The following is a 21985-nucleotide window of genomic DNA, read 5'->3' as shown; positions in this document are numbered from 1 at the left end:
ATTTAATAACTATTCTACCTAGTTAAAATAAATACAAACTTGCCTGTAAAATAAAAATAAACCCTAAGCTAGCTACAATGTAACTATTAGTTATATTGTAGCTATCTTAGGGTTTATTTTATAGGTATTTAGTTTTAAATAGGAATTATTTAGGTAATAATATTAACTTTTATTTAGATGTATTGTAATTATATTTAAGTTAGGGGGTGTTAGGGTTAGACTTAGGTTTAGGGGTTAATACATTTAGTATAGTGGCGGCGACGTTGGGGGCGGCAGATTAGGGGTTAATAAGTGTAGGTAGGTTGCGGCGACATTGGGGGCGGCAGATTAGAGGTTAATAAATATAATGTAGGTGTCGGCGATGTTGGGGGCAGCAGATTAGGGGTTCATAAGTGTAAGATTAGGGGTGTTTAGACTCGGGGTTCATGTTAGGGTGTTAGGTGTAAACATAACTTTTATTTCCCCATAGAAATCAATGGGGCTGTGTTACTGAGTTTTACGCTGCTTTTTTGCAGATGTTAGACTTTTTCTCAGCCGGCTCTCCCCGTTGATTCCTATGGGGAAATTGTGCACGAGCACGTACGACCAGCTCACCGCTGACTTAAGCAGCGCTGGTATTGGAGTGCGGTAAGGAGCAGAATTTTGCTCAACGCTCACTTCTTGCCTTTTAACGCCGGGTTTGTAAAAACCTGTAATACCAGCGCTGTAGGTAAGTGAGCGGTGAGAATAAACTGCTAGTTAGCATCGCATAGCCTCTAACACAAGACTTGTAATCTGGCCGAATGTACATGCAAAATCTAATCACACTATGGGGCCGATTTATCAAGCTCCGTATGTTTCCGGCGAGCCTTCAGGTTGGTGCAATGGTAAATGCCGACAGCGTATGCTGCCGACATTTATCCATGTGTGGTGGACATGATACGCTACATCGTATCATATCCGCATGCACATTAATAAATATACTCCTATACATCTAATTCAATCTATATCCAAGAGTCAATTTTTACTTATTAGAAATAACTCTTAGAATGATTATATATCTGAGGCATTATCTATTGAATGTATATATATATATAAATATTGTTTTTTATTGAGGGACCATAATGCCAGTATTGTGGAACAGACTAGAAAATAGGTGTCACTTAATAGTACTGTTATGAGTAAAGGTCCAGTAAAAAAACTTTTGGTAATGAGTGTGTTTTTTACCACGGGACACAGTTTGTACTTTAAATGTGGAAATATGATCTGTCAAATTTGTCACATAATCATTAAAATATTTAAAAGTACAATAGACAATTTGACTTATAATATATATTTTTTTACCAAATGTAAGTCCACTTTTGTGAGATATTTACAAAAGTGTAATGTTTGTCACCTATAGTATGTGTGGAAAATGACCAGATAAGTCAGTACTAGAGTATGAGAGCACCTCACTGATGTTAAAAAAAGATAGACGATTGAGCATTAGCAAGACATTTCAGTTGATATTTATTTTCAAATGTTGTCATCTTCCATGTAGAAATAATCAATAGGACTCTTTTGCCACCCGGGGTTAGAATAAATATAAAATGCTAGATATGAAAGGGCTTTATGGATATATAAATTGCAAACATGCGGCTAGATTACGAGTTTTGCGTTAGAGGCTGTGCGGTGCTAACGAGCAGTTTATGCTCACCGCTCACTTACAGACAGGGCTGGTATTACGGTTTTTATAAACCCGTCGTTAAAAGACAAGAAGTGAGCATTGAGCAAAATTTTGCTCATTACCGCACTACGATACCAGCACCGCTTAAGTCAGCGGTGAGCTGGTGTAACGTGCTTGTGCACGATTTCCCCATAGGAATCAACGGGGAGAGCCGGCTGAAAAAAAGTCTAACACCTGCCAAAAAGCAGCGTTTAGCTCCTAACACACCCCTATTGATTCCTATGGGGAAATAAAATAATTATTATATTATTATATTATATTATTAACCCCTAATCTGCCGCTCCGGACACCGCCGCCACCTACATTATATTTATGAACCCCTAATCTGCTGCCCCCAACATCGCTGACACCTACATTATAATTAACCCCAAATCTGCCTCCCCAAATGTCGACGCAACCTACCTACGCTTATTAATCCCTAATCTGCCGCCCCCAACGTCGCCGCCACTATAATAAACATATTAACCCCTAAACCTAAGTCTAACCCTAACCCTCCTAACTTAAATATTATTTAAATAAATCTAAATAAAATTACTATAATTAACTAAATTATTCCTATTTAAAACTAAATACTTACCTATAAATAAACCCTAAACTAGCTACAATATAACTAATAATTACATTGTATCTAGTTTAGGGTTTATTTTTATTTTACAGGCAAGTTTGTATTTATTTTAACTAGGTAGAATAGTTAATAAATAGTTATTAACTATTTAATAAACTACCTAGCTAAAATAAATACAAACGTACCTGTAAAATAAAACTTAACCTAAGTTACACTAACAACTAACACTACACTATAATTAAATGAATTCCCTAAACTAAATACAATTAAATAAAATTAGCTAAAGTACAAAAAAACAATCACTAAATTACAGAAAATAATAAACAAATTACAAGATTTTTAAACTAATTACACCTAATCTAATCCTCCTAACAAAATAAAAAAAATTAAAAAAAAATTAAAAAAAAGCCCTACCCTACACTAAATTACAAAAAGCCCTTAAAAGGGCCTTTTGTGGGGCATTGCCCCAAAGTAATCAACTCTTTTACCTGTAAAAAAAAATTACAAATCCCCCAACATTAAAACCCACCACCCACACAACCAACCCTACTCTAAAACCCACCCAATACCCCCTTAAAAAACCTAACACTAACCACTTGAAGATCACCTTACCGGGAGAAGTCTTCATCCAACCGGACCGAAGTCCTCAACGAATCCGGCAGAAGTGGTCCTCCAGACGGGCAGAAGTCTTCATCCAGACGGCATCTTCTATCTTCATCCATCCGGTGCGGAGCGGGTCCATCTTCAAGACATCCAACCTGGAGCATCCTCTTCTTTCCACGGTGACTGAACAATGAAGGTACCTTTAAGTGACGTTATCCAAGATGGCGTCCCTTCAATTCCGATTGGCTGATAGAATTCTATCAGCCAATCGGAATTAAGGTGGAAAAAATCCTATTGGCTGATGCAATCAGCCAATAGGATTGAGCTGGCATTCTATTGGCCGATTGGAACAGCCAATAGAATGCCAGCTCAATCCTATTGGCTGATTGGATCAGTAAATAGGGTTGAAGTTCAATCCTATTGGCTGATTGCATCAGCCAATAGGATTTTTCCTACCTTAATTCCGATTGGCTGATAGAATTCTATCAGCCAATCGGAATCTAAGGGACGCCATCTTGGATGACGTCACTTAAAGGAACCTTCATTCTTCAGTCGCCGTGGAAAGAAGAGGATGCTCTGCGTCGGATGTCTTGAAGATGGACCCACTCCGCGCCGTATGGATGAAGATAGAAGATGCCGTCTGGATGAAGACCGTCGGCAGATTAGGGGTTAAACATTTTATTTTAGTGCGATGTGGGAGGGCCTCGGTTTAGGGGTTAATAGGTAGTTTATAGGTGTTAGTGTACTTTTTAGCACTTTAGTTAAGAGTTTTATGCTACGGCGTTGTAGTGTAAAACTCTTAACTACTGACTTTAAAATGCGGTACCATTCTTGACAGGAGAGGGTCTACCGCTCACTTTTTGTCAGACTCGTAATACCGGCGCTATGCAAATCCCATTGAAAAAAGAGGATACGCAATTTACGTAAGTGAATTTGCGGTATTTCCAAGTCTGGCCAAAAAAGTGAGCGGTACACCTGTACCTGCAAGACTCGTAATACCAGTGGGCGTTAAAAAGCAGCGTTGGGACCGGCCAACGCTGCTTTTTAAGCCTAACGCAAGACTCGTAATCTAGGTGATGGTTTCCCTTTTGTCTTTAATGTTTAATGGGATATTAGCTACTTAAATAAAGTCAGGAATAATTTGTAGGTGAAAAGATTGCTTGTAAATAAATAGTGAAAAGATGACCCAGAATATGATGATTACCATACATGTTGTTGGTGTTCTAAATAACACATGTGCATCTACTTAACGGATTCCAAAACTTTACTCTTTTAAGCACAACATGACCATCGATTTCAAATAACAAATGTTTATATGTATTAACGTACCTACTTTTAGAGCACAACAATCTTTCTGAATCTTATAAAATTATAATTTATATTTAGATACTGACGTAAGTAAAGACAAGCCTCTAAAATGGTCCGTTCACCAACAAACTGAATCGCCAATCCTATAGCGATTTCGTGCATATCATTAAGTGACAATGTCATCATCATGTGCATTGCGATCCGTTGACTTGCGCATGCGCATATGCTATCTCCTATACCACAGGGGTCTGCTGGTTTGATAGTCACTGACGTATAACATGACGAGTCCTGAAAAACGCGCATGCGCATAGCTACTATCTCCTATACCTGGTCTGCTGGTTTGATGGTCACTGGCGTATAGCATGATGAGTCCTGAAAAACACGCATGCGCATAGCGGCTAAAGTCCTCCATTTTCATAACCTGGGTTATCGGTCAGGATAGGAGGGTTAAAAACACTAGCCAGCTGTGGGTTCGGAAATCAATCGATTTTCAAAGAAGAATTTCTCTACAATGGTAAAACTATGAAACGCAATGACATTTACAAATATATGTGAAATATAATAATATTGCAAAGATAATTTTTTTAAGGTTTAGTGTCCCTTTAAAGAGTATTGAAATTTGTTACAATGTATTAAGTATCTATTATATAATGTATGTGCTGTTTTTTTCCTTTAAAAAAAATCACAAAACCTTGTGAAACCTATATAAAGTCCACGAAAATCATCTCCTGGCAACCAGTAGGAAGCAAAGACACCCCACACCAAAGCTTTAAGTATCCCTCCCTCCCGTATAGACAAGGATAGGGGGAAGAAGTAAAAAAGATAATAGGATAGAAAGATGCAAACAAGAATTGCCGCTAAATAAAAAATGGGCGGGTTCATGGACTCTCACGACCAAGAAAGAAAATCATTTATGAGGTAGGAATAAATTATGTTTTCTTCCTAAGATGGTGAGAGTCCACGGACATTCTTACTTATGGTAACTAATACCCAAGATGTGGAGTTCACAAAGGAAAACATGTAGGAAAAGAAGGAAAGACAGGCACCTATTTACCAGGAACCACCACCTGAAGTACCTTCCTTCCAAAATCTGCCTCTGCCGAGGCAAACGCATCAAAATGATAAAATATTGTAAACGTGTGCAAAGAGAACCAAGTTGCAACCTTGCAAATGTACTGAACTGAAACCAAAGAGTAGACGCAGAACGAGATAAATGAGCTGTGAATCAAACTCTATAATCAAGAAGCTAAGGTAACAGAAGCTGTCCTTATGGCTCTTATGTTAACCAGAAAATGCAGAAAGCAAGTTAGAGGACTTTCAAAATCTTTAAAAGCCTTTAAATAAAAATGTAAACATCCTGACTACATCCAGTTTGTGCCATAATCTCCCCTTAGAAGATTTTGGAATAGAATGCAAGAAAGGACTACAATTTCCTGGATAAAATTATCAGAGAAACCACATTAGGTAGGAAATCAGACATAGATTGTAAAAACTGCTAAGTTCTGATGAAACACCATATACTGAAGATTACAGGAGAGAGCTGAATATTCATAAACTCTCCTAGACGAAAAAAGTGCTAACAAAAATCTTAGAGTTCTGACCGATGGACCCTGCCATGCTTCGTCAATCAAAACACTAGGAAAGATACATTTTCCACACCTTGAATTAATTTTTCTGGTAACAGGCTTACAAACCTGAATCTGAAGTTATTATAGATACAGAAAAAACACTCAGAGAGAGAACTAAATGTTCAATCTCAAAGCAGTCAAACTGACAAACTGTAGATCTTTATAAAAGAACAGATTAGGTCTGCATACCACCATCTGCTGACCAAGTGAGAGTTATTAGAATTGCAGAGATTTGTTCTTTCTTGAGACAAGCACTCACACTCGGTAGAAGCACAATTGGTATAAAAAATAAACTAGATGATAAACCCCAAATCTGGTCCGTCTATCAATTCCGCATGAGGATCACTCTACCTCAACCCAAATTTGGGGATTGTGCAGATCAGACGAGATGCCTTGAAATCGATCTCCTCGATATACCCTAACACTGCACCAAACAGAAATTTTCTGATTGATGGACTCTTCCCCCTAGTGTAAAGTCTGAGGACTTTTTGCACAACTCAGAATACAAGAAACCTCTGTCCTCACTAAAGCAATGCGGGAACCAACTTGATGATTGAAAGAGGTAACCACTGTGATGATGTCCGACTGAAAGAGAATGAAAGGGACTGATTTGAGAAGAGGTCAAGTCTAAAGTCTGAATATTTATTGGTAGCCTCGCCTCCTGAGATGTCCAAACTCCCTGAGACATTTGAGAACTTCAGACTGCCCCTCAACCTGACTAGCTGGCATCTGTGGAGAACATATTTCTTGACAGACATAGAAAAAACATCCCCTAAAACACTAGGTTGGGAAATAATCATCAAGAGAGAAACTGTCTGACTAATGGTACAGAATGAATTTGCTGGGATAGGTTGGAGGGATCTCCATTCCACTAACAATTGCATAATTGGAGAGGACGCAAAGGAAACCTTGCAAATTAAATAGAATATAATGCTGCCATCATCAGAACCACTACCTCCCTACACAGAAAGACTGTAACTTGAGACAGGAAATGTAAAACTCCAGCAAGCCGATTGAATATTAGCATGCATTGGACTGTCAAAAACGGCCTCATGGAAACCGAATCTATGACTACCCTCAAAAAGGACACCCTTGTAAGCAAAGAGAACTCGTGGACACATATCGGGGCCTAGTTATCAAGCCGTCAACCTCAAATACGCTGGAATTCCGCAGCGTATTTGTGGCGAGGCTGATACGCCTTAGTTATCAAAGGCTCGAGACCGGCAAAAGTAGAATTTTGTGACGTAAGCTTCGATCAGCCGGACTCAGTCCGACACAGATCGATTCTTACGTCACTCCAGATGTTCCGCACACAAGTGCGGCACATTCTCACTACTTTTGCTAGTTATCAAAAAACTAGCAGGTACGCTCGGCACTTTTACGGCCCAGCGTACCTGGTTTTCAAACCGCCACCCCTGGAGGCGGCGGATCCCATAGGAATCAATGGGAGTCTGACCATAGCGAAAGTACAAGTTCGCTGCTGACAGACATCCCATTGATTCCTATGGGAGCTGTCTACACCTAACACCCTAACATGTACCCCGAGTCTAAACACCACTAATCTGTCCCCCCTACACCGCCGCAACTAAATAAAGTTATTACCCCCTAAACCGCCGCTCCCGGAGCCCACCGCAAGCTACTCTATACATATTAACCCCTAAACCGCCGCTCCCGGAGCCCACCGCAACTATAATAAATGTATTAACCCCTAAACCGCCGCTCCCTGAACCCGCCGCAACCTATATTAAATGTATTAACCCCTATCCTGCCCCCCCCTACACCGTCGTCATCTATAATAAATTTAATAACCCCTAATCTGCCCCCCCCTACACCGTCGCCACCTATAATAAATTTATTAACCCCTATCCTGCCCCCCACTACGCCGCCGCCACTGTAATAAAATTATTAACCCCTAAACCTAAGTCTAACCCTAACCCTAACGCCCCCCTAACTTAAATATTAATTAAACAAATCTAAATAAATTAACTCTTATTAACTAAATGAATCCTATTTAAAACTAAATACTTACCTTTAAAATAAACCCTAATATAGCTACAATATAAATAATAATTATATTCTAGCTATCTTAGGATTTATTTTTATTTTACAGGTACCTTTCAATTTATTTTAACTAGGTACAATAGCTATTAAATAGTTATTAACTATTTAATAGCTTACCTAGCTAAAAGAAACTGAAATTTACCTGTAAAGTAAATCCTAACCTACGTTACAATTACACCTAACACTACACTATACTTTAATAAATTATTCCTATTTAAAAATAAATACTTACCTGTAAAATAAACCCTAAGGTAGCTACAATATAATTAATAATTATATTGTAGCTATCTTAGGATTTATATTTATTTTACAGGTAACTTTGTATTTATTTTAGCTAGTTAGAATAGTTATTAAATAGTTATTAACTATTTAATAACTACCTAGCTAAAAGAAATACAAAATTACCTGTAAAATAAATCCTAACCTAAGTTACAATTAAACCTAATACTACACTATCATTAAATTAATTAAATAAACTACCTACAAATAACTACAATTAAATACAATTACATAAACTAACTAAAGTACAAAAAATAAAAAAATAAGTTACAAACATGTTAAAATATTACAACAATTTTAAGCTACTTACACCTAATCTAAGCCCCCTAATAAAATAACAAACCCCCCCAAAATAAAAAATGCCCTACCCTATTCTAAATTAAATAAAGTTCAAAGCTCTTTTACCTTACCAGCCCTTAAAAGGGCCATTTGTGGGGGCATGCCCCAAAGAAAACAGCTCTTTTGCCTGTAAAAGAAAAATACAACCCCCCCCAACATTAAAACCCACCACCCACATACCCCTAATCTAACCCAAACCCCCCTTACAAAAACCTAACACTAATCCCATGAAGATCATCCTACCTTGTCTTCACTCAGCCGAGCAGCAATGGAACCGAAGTGGACATCCGGAGCGGAAGAAGTTAATCCTCCAAGCGGCGCTGAAGAAATCTTCCATCCGATGAAGTCATCATCCAGGCGGCGCTGAAGAAAAGTCTTCGATCCGGCCGATGTCATCTTCAAAGAGGCACTGAAGAGGTCTTCTATCCGGGCGATGTCATCTTCCAAGCCGGGTCTTGAATCTTCCTCCCGCCGACGCGGAACCTCCTTCTTCACCGACGGACTACGACGAATGAAGGCTCCTTTAAGGGACGTCATCCAAGTTGGCGTCCCCTCAATTCCGATTGGCTGATAGGATTCTATCAGCCAATCGGAATTAAGGTAGGAAAAATCTGATTGGCTGATGGAATCAGCCAATCAGATTGAGCTTGCATTCTATTGGCTGTTCCGATCAGCCAATAGAATGCAAGCTCAATCTGATTGGCTGATCGGATCAGCCAATCGGATTGAACTTGATTCTGATTGGCTGACTCCATCAGCCAATCAGAATATTCCTACCTTAATTCCGATTGGCTGATAGAATCCTATCAGCCAATCGGAATTGAGAGGACGCCATCTTGGATGACGTCCCTTAAAGGAGCCTTCATTCGTCGTAGTCCGTCGGTGAAGAAGGAGGTTCCACGTCGGCGGGAGGAAGATTCAAGACCCGGCTTGGAAGATGACATCGCCCGGATAGAAGACCTCTTCAGCGCCTCTTTGAAGATGACATCGGCCGGATCGAAGACTTTTCTTCAGCGCCGCCTGGATGATGACTTCATCGGATGGAAGATTTCTTCAGCGCCGCTTGGAGGATTAACTTCTTCCGCTCCGGATGTCCACTTCGGTTCCATCGCTGCTCGGCTGAGTGAAGACAAGGTAGGATGATCTTCATGGGATTAGTGTTAGGTTTTTGTAAGGGGGGTTTGGGTTAGATTAGGGGTATGTGGGTGGTGGGTTTTAATGTTGGGGGGGGTTGTATTTTTCTTTTACAGGCAAAAGAGCTGTTTTCTTTGGGGCATGCCCCCACAAATGGCCCTTTTAAGGGCTGGTAAGGTAAAAGAGCTTTGAACTTTATTTAATTTAGAATAGGGTAGGGCATTTTTTTTATTTTGGGGGGGTTTGTTATTTTATTAGGGGGCTTAGATTAGGTGTAAGTAGCTTAAAATTGTTGTAATATTTTAACATGTTTGTAACTTATTTTTTTATTTTTTGTACTTTAGTTAGTTTATGTAATTGTATTTAATTGTAGTTATTTGTAGGTAGTTTATTTAATTAATTTAATGATAGTGTAGTATTAGGTGTAATTGTAACTTAGGTTAGGATTTATTTTACAGGTAAATTTCAGTTTCTTTTAGCTAGGTAAGCTATTAAATAGTTAATAACTATTTAATAGCTATTGTACCTAGTTAAAATAAATTGAAGGGTACCAGTAAAATAAAAATAAATCCTAAGATAGCTAGAATATAATTATTATTTATATTGTAGCTATATTAGGGTTTATTTTAAAGGTAATTATTTAGTTTTAAATAGGATTCATTTAGTTAATAAGAGTTAATTTATTTAGATTTCTTAAATTAATATTTAAGTTAGGGGGGCGTTAGGGTTAGACTTAGGTTTAGGGGTTAATAATTTTATTACAGTGGCGGCGGCATAGTGGGGGGCAGGATAGGGGTTAATTTATTATAGGGGGCGATGGTGTAGGGGAGGCAGATTAGGGGTTAATAAATTTATTATAGGTGACGACGGTGTAGGGGGGGCAGGATAGGGGTTAATAGGTTTAATATAGGTTGCGGCGGGTTCAGGGAGCGGCGGTTTAGGGGTTAAACTATTTATTTAGTTGCGGAGAGGTGCGGGATCAGCAGGATAGGGGTTAATAACTTTATAATAGTGGGCGACGGTGTAGGGGGGGCAGGATAGGGGTTACTAGGTATACTGTAGGTGGCAGTGGTGTCCGGGAGTGGCGGTTTAGGGGTTAATACATTTATAAGAGTTGCGGCAGGGTCTAGGAGCGGCGGTTTAGGGGTTAGTAACTTTGAGTTGCGGGAGGCTCCGGGGGCGCCGGTATAGGGATAGAACAGTGTAGTTTAGTGTGAGTGCTTAGTGACAGGCTAGCAATAAAGCTGGGAAAAAGCCGAAGAGCAGCGAGATCGGATGAGTGATAACTGTCACAGTCCGCTGCTCATCGCCCCGCGGCTTTTTGACAGCTTTATTTGATAACTTAGGCGTATTTTTTTCAGGTCCGCGGCGGCGAAGGTAGGCGAGCTTAAGCGGGCGTATTGGGCCGGCGAAGCCAGAAAAGTAGACGGCTTGATAACTACCCCCCATCGACTCCAGGCATAACTATGAAGAAACCAGAGTAGATTCTCTGTATGGATAGTCGCTGAAGGTAAAAAAGGGAATTTGGAATAAAACCTCTCCTTTGTTCTGACCTAGGAGCAGAAATAATTACTCCCATGTCCTCCAGATCCAACAAACACAGAAAGGGTTCCTCACATTCTGCTGAGAGGTTTCTTCTGTCTCATGTATCAGAGGCCTTGACTGAAAACCTACCCTGAAACCTTAAGAAATGATTTCCAGTACCCAGGATCCCAAACAGACTAATGCCAGGCCTTCTGGAAAAACAGGCTTAATCCGTCCACATGAAGATTTAGCATTGGAGGTAGACCCTTTGTTTTGTTTGGACTTATCCTAGACTGGATTAGGTTCCAGGTAGATCACTAGGAGTCTGGTTTTGAGAGGAAGAAAAACTCCAGATTCCGGGTTCAAGTGAAAATCTAATTGTTTCTTAAGCCTTATCCTCAGCAGGACACAATTAAGGAAGACAATTCTTCTCAGAAGAAGAAGAACAATTGACAGAATCAGATATATGAACTGGGTAGTAACTGCAGAAAGTAGGTACCTCACCAGGAACCTGAAAAAAAAAACATGCTTACATTTACTCGTACATAAAGGCGGCATATCCATAACTACAAAATTGCAGATTTGAAATGAATTTGAAAATCATTAATGCCAACCTGAGTAGTATAGACTGGAGATGCAGAATAGTCATAGAAAATTGAGACTGCAAAACAGAACATAGATAATCAGAATGACAGACAGTAACCATTCTGCAAAACATGCATTTATTTGTAGGGAGAACAAAGTCTGTGGATCTACCCACTAATGGGTCTAATCCAACACAGTTCCAGTCGACTCAAAACTTAAAGGGACAGTCAAGTCCAAAAAAACCTTCATGTTTCAAATAGAGCATGTAATTTTAAACAACTTTACAATTTACTTTTATCACCAATTTTGCTGTGTTCTCTTGGTATTCTTAGTTGAAAGCTAAACCTAGGCGATTCATATGCTAATTTCTTAGACCTTGAAGGCCGCCTCTAATCTAAATGCATTTTGATAGTTTTTCACCACTAGAGGGCATTAGTTCACGTGTTTCATATAGATAACATTGAGCTCATGCACATGAATTTACCATGGAGACAGCTCTGATTGGCTAAAATGCAAGTCTGTCAAAAGAACTGAAATAAGGGGGCAGTCAGCTGAGGCTTAGATACAAAGTAATTACAGAGGTAAAAACGTGTATAATTATAACGGTGTTGGTTATGCAAAACTGGGGAATTGGTAATTAAGGGATTATCTATCTTTTAAAACAACAACAATTCTGGTGTTGACTGTCCCTTTAAAGGGATACTAAAGTCAAAATTAAACTTTCACATTCAGATAGATCATGCAGTTTCAAGAGACTCTCTAATTTACTTCTATCATCAGTCTTTTTATTATGCACTTGACTATGCAATTCTAGTGTATTTAGAGGTCCTTTAAGAGAATGTAAGAAACACAATTCTAACTATGCTGACCGTAGTGAGTACGGCAATATACAACAGTATAACAAAGATATTGAATACACTGCAGTATTCTCTCCAAGTATAACAAAGATATTGAATACACTGCAGTATTCTCTCCAAGAAAGGGAATACCATTGTACAGCAAAATATAACATTAGTACAAAGGAATTGGATATCCTGTAATATCCTCTCCCAAGTAAGGTTATATAATTGTACAACTATATACGCTATAGTATATGCTGTAGTATCCTCACAGAATGAAAGATGTACCAATGCAAAGCAATATATAACAGTAGTACTAGATATGGAATATACTACAGTATACTCTCACAAACAGAGGTATACCATTGTACGACAATATATAGCAGTACAATAAAAGCAGAGTATGGGATATACTGTAGTATCCTCTCACAAGTAAAGGTATACCATTGCACAGCAATATATGACAGCAGAACAGGATATGGAATATACTATTTTATATTTACCATTGTAAAGCAATATAGAACATTAATAGAAAGATATAGAATATGCTGTAGTATCCTCTCCAAGTAAAGATATACCATTGCCCAGCAATCTACAACAGTAGTACAAGACATATAATATATTATTATATATTCTCACAAGTAAAAATATACCAGTGTACAGATATATAACAATGGAAAAATAAGGAACATACCTTTGTGTCCAGTAACAATGGAGGATAAACCGTAAACGGGTATGGAAACAGTATGGGGATAAGTGTTATCTGAAACATATCTGCATTAGGGAAAGACAATTAGTACCAAAAAACTGACCGACAATACTAATAAGTAGTGTCTAAACCGCTTGTACAGCAGTCGCAAAAATAACACTGCAAAGGTAACAGAGAAGTATGACACTTAAAAAAAAAACAGTTCTCTTATCCTACCCGCTTTGGTAGAGACGCTAAGCAGAAATAATGGGTCTGGAGAGCAAGAAGTGCCCCACCAGAGTGAGGTAAGGGAGTCAATGGGAAGTGGGCACAAAATAGTACAAAGGGTAGGAAAGTTTTAACTTAGTGTTCTCTATAAAATTTACCACCGCGCTGAGCTGAATACCTGAAGTGTGCTTAGCACACTGTGTTCCTGTCATAAGGACTTAACCCTTCCGATACCGAGATCCTGTCCATGAGACATAGGGCTCCTGTTGTAATGAATGCCATCACCATACTGACAGGAAAAGGTGGGAAGTGTTCTGGAGCACCTCTGTAGTGTGCCCCACTGTAATACATCATGGAGAAAGTACTTGCTCTTGGTGTCGTCTTAGTGCACCCACAACAGTTTGAAAGTGTGAAGAGGTAATGCTGCCGGCTACTGTGAAGAGCAGTGAACTGTCATGTTAATAAAAAAACACATATTAATCAAAGCAAAAACACACGAGTACACAATAAGGTGTCCCATACATGAAAAACACCTGACTGTCAAGTGAGTTATAAACCCAATAAATAAAGGCACTTAACCCCCTTGTGCACTGAAAGCAACAGAGCTCTAGTACTCATAATTTTCTGTTGAGACTGCTATAATACCCAGCCATGAGGAATGTGACAGGGGTGTACTGTATGCTGACCTGCTGTGAGCGGGCTATGATATACATAACAAAATGTATCTGCTCATAGCCTGTGGGCTGTGAGAGACCTGCAGGTACTGTTCTTACATTGCTAATCCTTAGGATACAGTGAAAACCCCATCCTGTACTGCAACTAACAGTAGAGGATATACTGAGGGAGCACATCTTCAATGCCAAACAGGAGGAGGCTAAAGAAACTGTTCCAGCGACACTCGTGGCAAGCTTCCAGAGAGGAGATTTTCATCCCTCTATTTGGGATTAATATCCCTGAAATTCAATAAATCCTGAGCACCTCTAGCCTTGCCTTCTCCTTGATGAGGCAAAGAACTACTGGGAGGTAAAGGGAAGTGGGAGTGATACTTAAAAGTTAAATTTTGACTTTACTGTCTCTTTATGATTCAGATAGAGCATGCAATTTTGAACAACTTTCCAATTTTCTTCTGTTATCAAATGTGCTTTTTCTCTTGGTATCTTTTATTGAAGGGTAAAACTAGGTAGGCTCAGGAGGATGCACATGTCTTTAGTACTCTATGGCAGCATTATTTGTAGCTTTGTTATACAATGTTGCAAAACACTGCTGCCATAGAGTACTAAAGACATATGCACACTCCCGAGCTCTTATGAACGTACCTAGTTTTACTTTTCAAAAAAAAGATACCAAGAGAACAAAGCAAATTTGATAACAGTTGTAAAGTGGAAAGTTGTTTAAAACCACATGCTCTATCTGAAACATGAAAGTTTCATTTTGACTTTATTGTCCCTTTAAAGCTTTGGTGTTGGGTGTCTTTGCCTACTCCTGGTGGCCAGGAGAAGAATTTCCACAAGTAAGGATTTTCGTGGCCTCTCATCATCTTAGAAAGAAAACACCCCTGCATACCAGACTTTTAAACCCTCCACTCTCCCATAATCCCTCAGTCACCCATACAGCAAGCAGATGGAGGAAACAGAAGAGCAGAAAAGACAAAGTGGGGCAAATGAAGTGCAAAACAAGTACTTCTCACAAATGTATAAAGAAAGGGCAGGTCATGTGGACTCTTACCATCATGAAAGAAATGTATTTATTATGTAAGCATAAATTTTGTTTTCTTTCATAAGATGATGATTGTCCACTAGACAGCACATGCAGTATCCTATACCCAAGCGTTGAAGTCCACAGGACCAACATGAAATAGTGCAGGATCCAAACAATGGAAAAAGTAGCAGCACAACCTATATAACAAAAAAAGTATTTTATTTAGCTAAAAACCTAAAAAAATATGACATGACTAAGGGTGCTAACCCAAAATGTTGCTATGTTTTTTTAGGTGTTTTGGCTAAATAAAATACATTTTATAATAGAGGTGTTGCTGCTACTTTTTGCATTGTTTGGATTTTTTAAAGAGTTTAGATGCTAGACAAATGAAGCTTGCACACCAGTTAAAAGTCGCTCAATTGGGACTTAACATATGCACTTGATGAAATAGGGCAGGAGAACAGTTAAAGCAGGTATGTTACTTACCAGACACCGCAGCCTGCAGAACCTTTCTGCCTAAAACCGTTTGAGGCATAAATACTAAAGTGGTAGAATTTTTAAAAAGTATGTAAAAAAACCGAGTAGCAGCCATACAAATTGTGTCTATGGAAGCCTCATTATGTAAGGCCCAAGAGGTTGCAACTGCTCTGGTGAAATGAGCAATAATGCGCAGCAAGGTATTCCTTTTAAATCAATGTCTTAAGCCAAGCTAAGGTAAAATGCTGTAGATTTGGGTATGAACAAAAGAAGAAAGCCAAAATTACTTTGTGGCTTCAACATAGAATCATAATGTTCTCACAACATCCATTTCCTGAAGAAGTTTCTCCTTAGAATTCTTAGGAGCTGGGCATAAGGAAGGAACCACTACCGTAGGAAGTAAATATCCAGCCTGTTTCCATATTATGATTACTCTAATCACCAAGCTATAAGTATTTTTAACTCTTGTGTGGAAACTCTACCCAAATGCACCTCCACTCTATTTAATAACTTTTAATAACTAGTACCAGTTCCGCCAATCCCATTCCTTTTACTCGAATTATTTATTTTCTCTTTATTTTCTTTCGCTTGTCCCAAATAATCATTCTAGTCTTAGTGGAAAAAACACTTTCCTATTGCCAAGCTCATGTAGTCCAACATCTATGAGAACCTGATTTCCCTCTTCCATATTCAGGTATACTACTTTTTTGGGGGGAAGGGACAACAAAGAAGAGTGATTTTCTTGTTTCGACATGATTGGCTATGAGTTAATTTGCTTCAAATGCACGTTCTTCTGTTTCATGGTCTCGTTATGATCTAGAAAAGAAAATCCTCCAGTTGCCTTTGTAAATTCCCTTTTCCCCCTATCTTCCTGCTGCCCTTTCTCCAACTCACAAAATCTAACAGGACAATTAGTGGACAATTCACATTCCACCCTTCAATGTTTTGGTCTGACTCCTGGATTTTAAACAAAATTAACAAACCCTGTATTAACCCATTTGTAATAATTCTGCTTCTGTTTCATGTGCTGCCATTTTTATCACTTGACCTGTTATTAATACCACTAGATTAAGTAATTAAGTGAAGTCTTTGCAGCGATTCACAATTTAAAAAGTTCTACTTGCAGTTAGGGGGAAATTGGGCTCCTTGTCATTTGTACATTGGGTCTATAAGTAGTGACCTCTTAAACACATGACAGAACTAATAGTTGGGGGGTTTTGTTTACAATTTTTAGACTTCCATTCCATTCTTTAGCTTTACTTGTTGCCGATGTTAACCTTGTTGGTAATAAAATAAACTAAATATGTTTTACTGAAAGTACAGCAGTGATTTCCCTTAAACATCACATTACCTTTGAAAATGTACCTATCCCACTTTCTCAGTGTCAAGTGTAAATATCCTATATAACTTTATTATCCATGTTTATTTTAGGTCTGGCGGTGGATAGGACTCTCTGCCAAGCTATCGCAATTTTTCAGTATTTTCTCTCATTCCCATGACACCTGGAAGCCTTGCAAAGGAAATCAACAAAGGATGGTGCGTGAGAAGAAGACGGGGAAGCAAGGCAAAATATATAAAAATAATATTTAGCAGATCTTTCTCCCTGTCTTCCGGAACTGGAGATAAACAGTTATCCCTCAGGAAGGAAATAATCTCTTAAAAAGAGTTTTTCTAGGGACTTATTAAGACAATGGTTAAGATATGCTGAAGTTTCAATTTCTTTAATAAGTCCTACTTGCCATAGTAAAATAATTCATTTTGTATAATGAAAGACTAACCCAGTAAACCTAACATTGTCATTAATACACTTAGATTTTAGTAGGGATCGCCCTCTTAAACATGTCACTGCCATTAATACACTATGATCCTAGGAGGGACTGACCCCTTAAACATGTCACTATCATATGTACACTTTGATTTTTGTAGGGACTAAACACTCAAATAGTCTCTTCTTTTATTATTCGTTGGTCCTAAAAATGACTAACAAGTAAAAAAATTGCAGCGCTAATTTAAGCAAAACAAAAAGCCCCTAAAAGCCCTAAGACATGTTACGGCAATTAGCATACTTTTGTTCCCATTGGAGACAGTCCTTAAACATATTACTGCCATTAGCATGCTTGATTTTAACAAGGACGGCTCCGTATACATTATTACCATTATATATTGCTTCATTTAGTCACATTAGTACATGCCAGTCCTTTCAGGAAATGGCCCTTAAACACTGCCACTGCATGGATTGATCTCTTAAGCATGTTATTGCCATTAGTATACCATAGTGCAAATTTGGACACATCCCTTAACATGCCACTGCACTTAGTACATTTTGGTCCAGAGGGACTAACCGCTTCAACATGCCATTGCTGTAACTAGTAGCTGTTGGGCTCGTAAAATACAAGGCAAAGGCCTCTATTTCCACACCATAAAATATTCATACATATATGTACAGAGCACACCAGGTGCACTTATAGCCAGTTTATGAATAATGTACTCAAGAAAGTAAGAAGGATTGGTACTGGGCTGGTGAAGTTGAAAGACAGGGGCAGGAAAAGCAGTAGAAAAAAGGAACAGGGAGTTATATTATAATAAACATCAACTTTTTAAGCACTCTACCTTTCAACTACCGTCCTCTAGCAGCCTGGTCACACAATATAAAGTACACATGATTTGTAATATACAGGCCACCCCCAACAAGGGAAATTGATGACAGCCAAGCCAGTTTGGGTCTTTAGATATTTGGGCTAATAACAGCTGCAATACCAGTAGGTATGCTTGCGTTCTAACAAAAATCTACCTTTAAAATGTCACTGCCATTATCAATTTGTGTCTTAAGTAATACAGACCGCTTAAACATATCACTGCCGTTAGTATACTTTTCTACTAAGTAGGACTGGCCTGTTAAACATTTATCAACCATTTATACACTTTAGACTTATAAAGTACACACCCCTTAAACATGTCACAATCAATAGTGCACCTTGGTCCTAGCAGGAAAAGAGCTCTGAAACATGCCACTGCCATTAGTACTCTTTGTTTCAAAGATGAACTGACCCTGCAATAGGGTATGTTCACTTCTATTAACAAGAGGTATAAACCAGGGTTGTCGAACCTAAGGCTACAATGCTATGCTCAAGTAATTTTAATCTTACTCCACTATTCCACTATCATTCTACATCTGCAACAAATGACTCTGCAGCTGATTTATGCCCCCTCTGTTTTTGAGTCTGTATTTTTATGTGTAGGCTTCTGGCACTTGGCTTGCTAAAGGAGTTTCTGTTTTAATTTGATTTATATAGTAGTATATATATATATATATATATATATATATATATATTCCATTTGCACAATTACTCAGATCGGAAAAAACAATTAATCCCAGTTTGGCCTCTCATGTAAAATGGTTGGACACCCCTGGTTTTTACATTTTTAACACTGTTAAAATGAATAATAAGTTAACTCACTATGACTCCTGCTTACTATGTGAGCAGGACTTACAATTGAATGGTATGCTTTTATTGAAGTAGAAAATGTAAACAGGAGATTATCTCGAAGGCACTAAAATATGCTCACCTCCTATTTGCACTAACTTAGACAAGGATAAGGTGGTAAATATAAAAATATGTTTAAATTTAGTTGAGCTGTGGAGTGGATAAAGGTGCCATAGCAATGTCACATAATACAAGAGAATATGCTAAGAATGTGTTATAGCAAGATATAGGACATTCATTTTGAAAAACCTAGATATAGTTTACTGGGAAAATCCACAACAGAGTGTGTATTTTCAGTAATCAATATTTTTTTGTATTCCTAAAGCACAGTAGTTTAAGAAATGTCCTGTAAAGATGGAAAGGAGACTCAGGTTATGCTCTAACAAGACCTCTTCAAGTCACAATACATGGTTACCCACTGTTACTTTGCATTGAATATATCATCCTAGGTTACAACTTGTTAATGTCAAATTTCCAGTATGTAGAAGACAATATTCTGTAATGGCACAAATTGCTCATAATACTGAGATATTGATTGCCTTACAAATGCACTTGCCATGTATACTATGACAGCATTGTATATGGGAGAGGGCTGACAGCACATCATCTGTTTTGGCCTTAACTTGGTTAATTAATATGTCTAGAGATGGACTGGAAATACAAGTTAAAGCATCAATAAAGACATATATAGTTTATCCACTGCGACATCCAAAAACACCACTTAACAGTATACTGAGAACATCATGCAAAAGCAAAGGGACATTGCCATCATCTGTACTGATTAATGGATACAAAAAAAGAATTTTAGGTTTAACATTTAAAAGTAAATATTGAAATCTATTGGTTTAGTACATTAAAATGCAGTATAATGCCTTTTCCTTATCTGGGTTCCAGCTGAGGCTGACAGTTGCCTACTGTGCTTATGACCACATGGCACAGTAGCCTAATGCTTCGCATACAGGTTGCAGCCTCTCCCAGACATGTAAGTTTTACATAAAAAGTTCAAATATTTATGAAATGCTGCATCTGAAACAAGTTAATGATATGCTTGGTTTTGTATTTAAACTAATCATTACAGTTGATAGATGTATTCCATTTCTGTATTTGAGATTCTAGAAAGTATGTCAGAAGTAAAGCTTATTTCAACTCCAAAGAACCTAATCATTGTGTGCATAATGGGTTCTTCCTATAGCACAAGCAGATCTCTCACAAAAAATCATGAGTCAAATCTTCATAGTGCATCCACTGAATGAGACGATTACACTGTATTATGGAATCTGAATAATAAAGGAGGAAACCTATTCCTATTAAATAGATCTCACTACAGAAGGGATAGAATGCTACAGTCTAGAATGAAAAGATAACTGCTGGAAATGACAGATGTACAATTAATCTCTGAGGAAAACAGACAGTAGTGCAGAATACAATCTCTAAAGCTTGTGAATTGCTGGACAAGATAATATTATCTTGTTCATCAATATCCATCTTTTTTTTTTTTTTTGTTACTTAAATCATTTAACCTCATAACTTTGTGTTGACTTTGACAAATGGACCCTGGAAAAGTCAGACCACCCAAAGCCTACTTAACAGAATAATGCTGTATGTATAGTAGAATAAAGGTGCATTTGATTGTACAACAGGTATTATAACAAGCTTTTAACTTTTCACTTCTATGTGACTTTACTCAGAAACGCACTGGGGTCTCAAAATATCTTTTAATAAAAAAAGCAAATTAAATGAATGTGCTAAACTAACACTGTGTGTTGTTGCATTTGTTTTTACAATGAAATGTTTGGTATTGTATCACTTTGTGGTTATAGCCCTACTCTGTAGGAGAAAGTACAGATTTGTCCATACTCACACAGTCTACACTGTCCCACACCAGATAAATCTACCTACCGGAGTTGAGAAAAACCTATCCACTGTTAAGCATAGCAAATCCTACCCCGGATTTAAAGGGACATTAAACCGCCGAGTACAACTACAAAAGAAAAGTAACTACTCACAGGTTATTCCATTTCATACTGTCCCTGCAGCTCTTTTTCAAATAATCTCACTGGTTTTAATAGCATAAATGTGCCAGATACTGAAGTGCCGCCACTTCATACTGGGCACCGCCATCTTGGATCTCAGGTATTCTAACAGCCTGTGACAGAATCTGCGCACACTCATAGATCAGTGATATTGACAGCTGTATTGTTTGCTTAGAGATAGTGTGCGTAATACATTGTCGCCTAGATTACGAGTAGTGCGCTAACTGTAGCACAAGTGCAGTATCGTTTTAGGCTCCCTAGAGCGTCTTCAACCTCTCTAGTCTCGCCAGTCCTTATATTATTAAATACTATTTAATATAGCATTCTAGCATAGGTGTGCACTATAGTTTAATGTCCCTTTAATCTTACCACAGATCAGAATTACCTGCCCAAATATGAAAGAAAAAAAATTTGTTAGAATTTTTTATTGAGCTATTTAAATAATACAGACAATCAATACAATACATTACAGTTTTCAGACACATCATTCATCAGAATGTACAGGCGTTATGAAATAGCAGAAGTATTGCAGGATATGATGTGCTATAAGGATTGCTGTATATATAGTATTCTAGAATTTCAGAATATCTCAAGCTATGATGGTCTGTATGAATAAATTGAGCACATAATGCAGCACCTCCATTTTTTTAAGATTTTAAACAATATATACTGTATATAATTACTTATCCCCTTCAATTATAGTTAAACAGCTAGTGAAGTGTTATCCCCAAATAGTAGACAAGGGCCTCTCGTGGACCTCTAGAATGTTACCTTTAACTGGGTGAGGATTTCAGTTGAGATAAGGA

General features: G+C 38.0%; 1 protein-coding gene across 1 annotated transcript in view; it reads left to right on the top strand.

The window, feature by feature from the left end:
* Positions 1 to 20900, top strand: part of ADAM11 (ADAM metallopeptidase domain 11) — a 615610-nt gene extending 594710 nt beyond the window's left edge. The window contains exon 27 of the mRNA XM_053699946.1: positions 17093 to 20900. Coding sequence (XP_053555921.1) covers positions 17093 to 17108 — 16 coding nt within the window. The 3' untranslated portion in view covers positions 17109 to 20900. The remainder of the gene's footprint in view (positions 1 to 17092) is intronic.
* Positions 20901 to 21985: the final 1085 nt, after the last annotated feature.

The sequence above is a fragment of the Bombina bombina genome, chromosome 1 (assembly GCF_027579735.1).
Source record: "Bombina bombina isolate aBomBom1 chromosome 1, aBomBom1.pri, whole genome shotgun sequence".
Lineage (NCBI taxonomy): Eukaryota > Metazoa > Chordata > Amphibia > Anura > Bombinatoridae > Bombina > Bombina bombina.
Note: the sequence above shows the minus strand (reverse complement) of the source record. Positions and strands in the feature narration are given on the sequence as shown.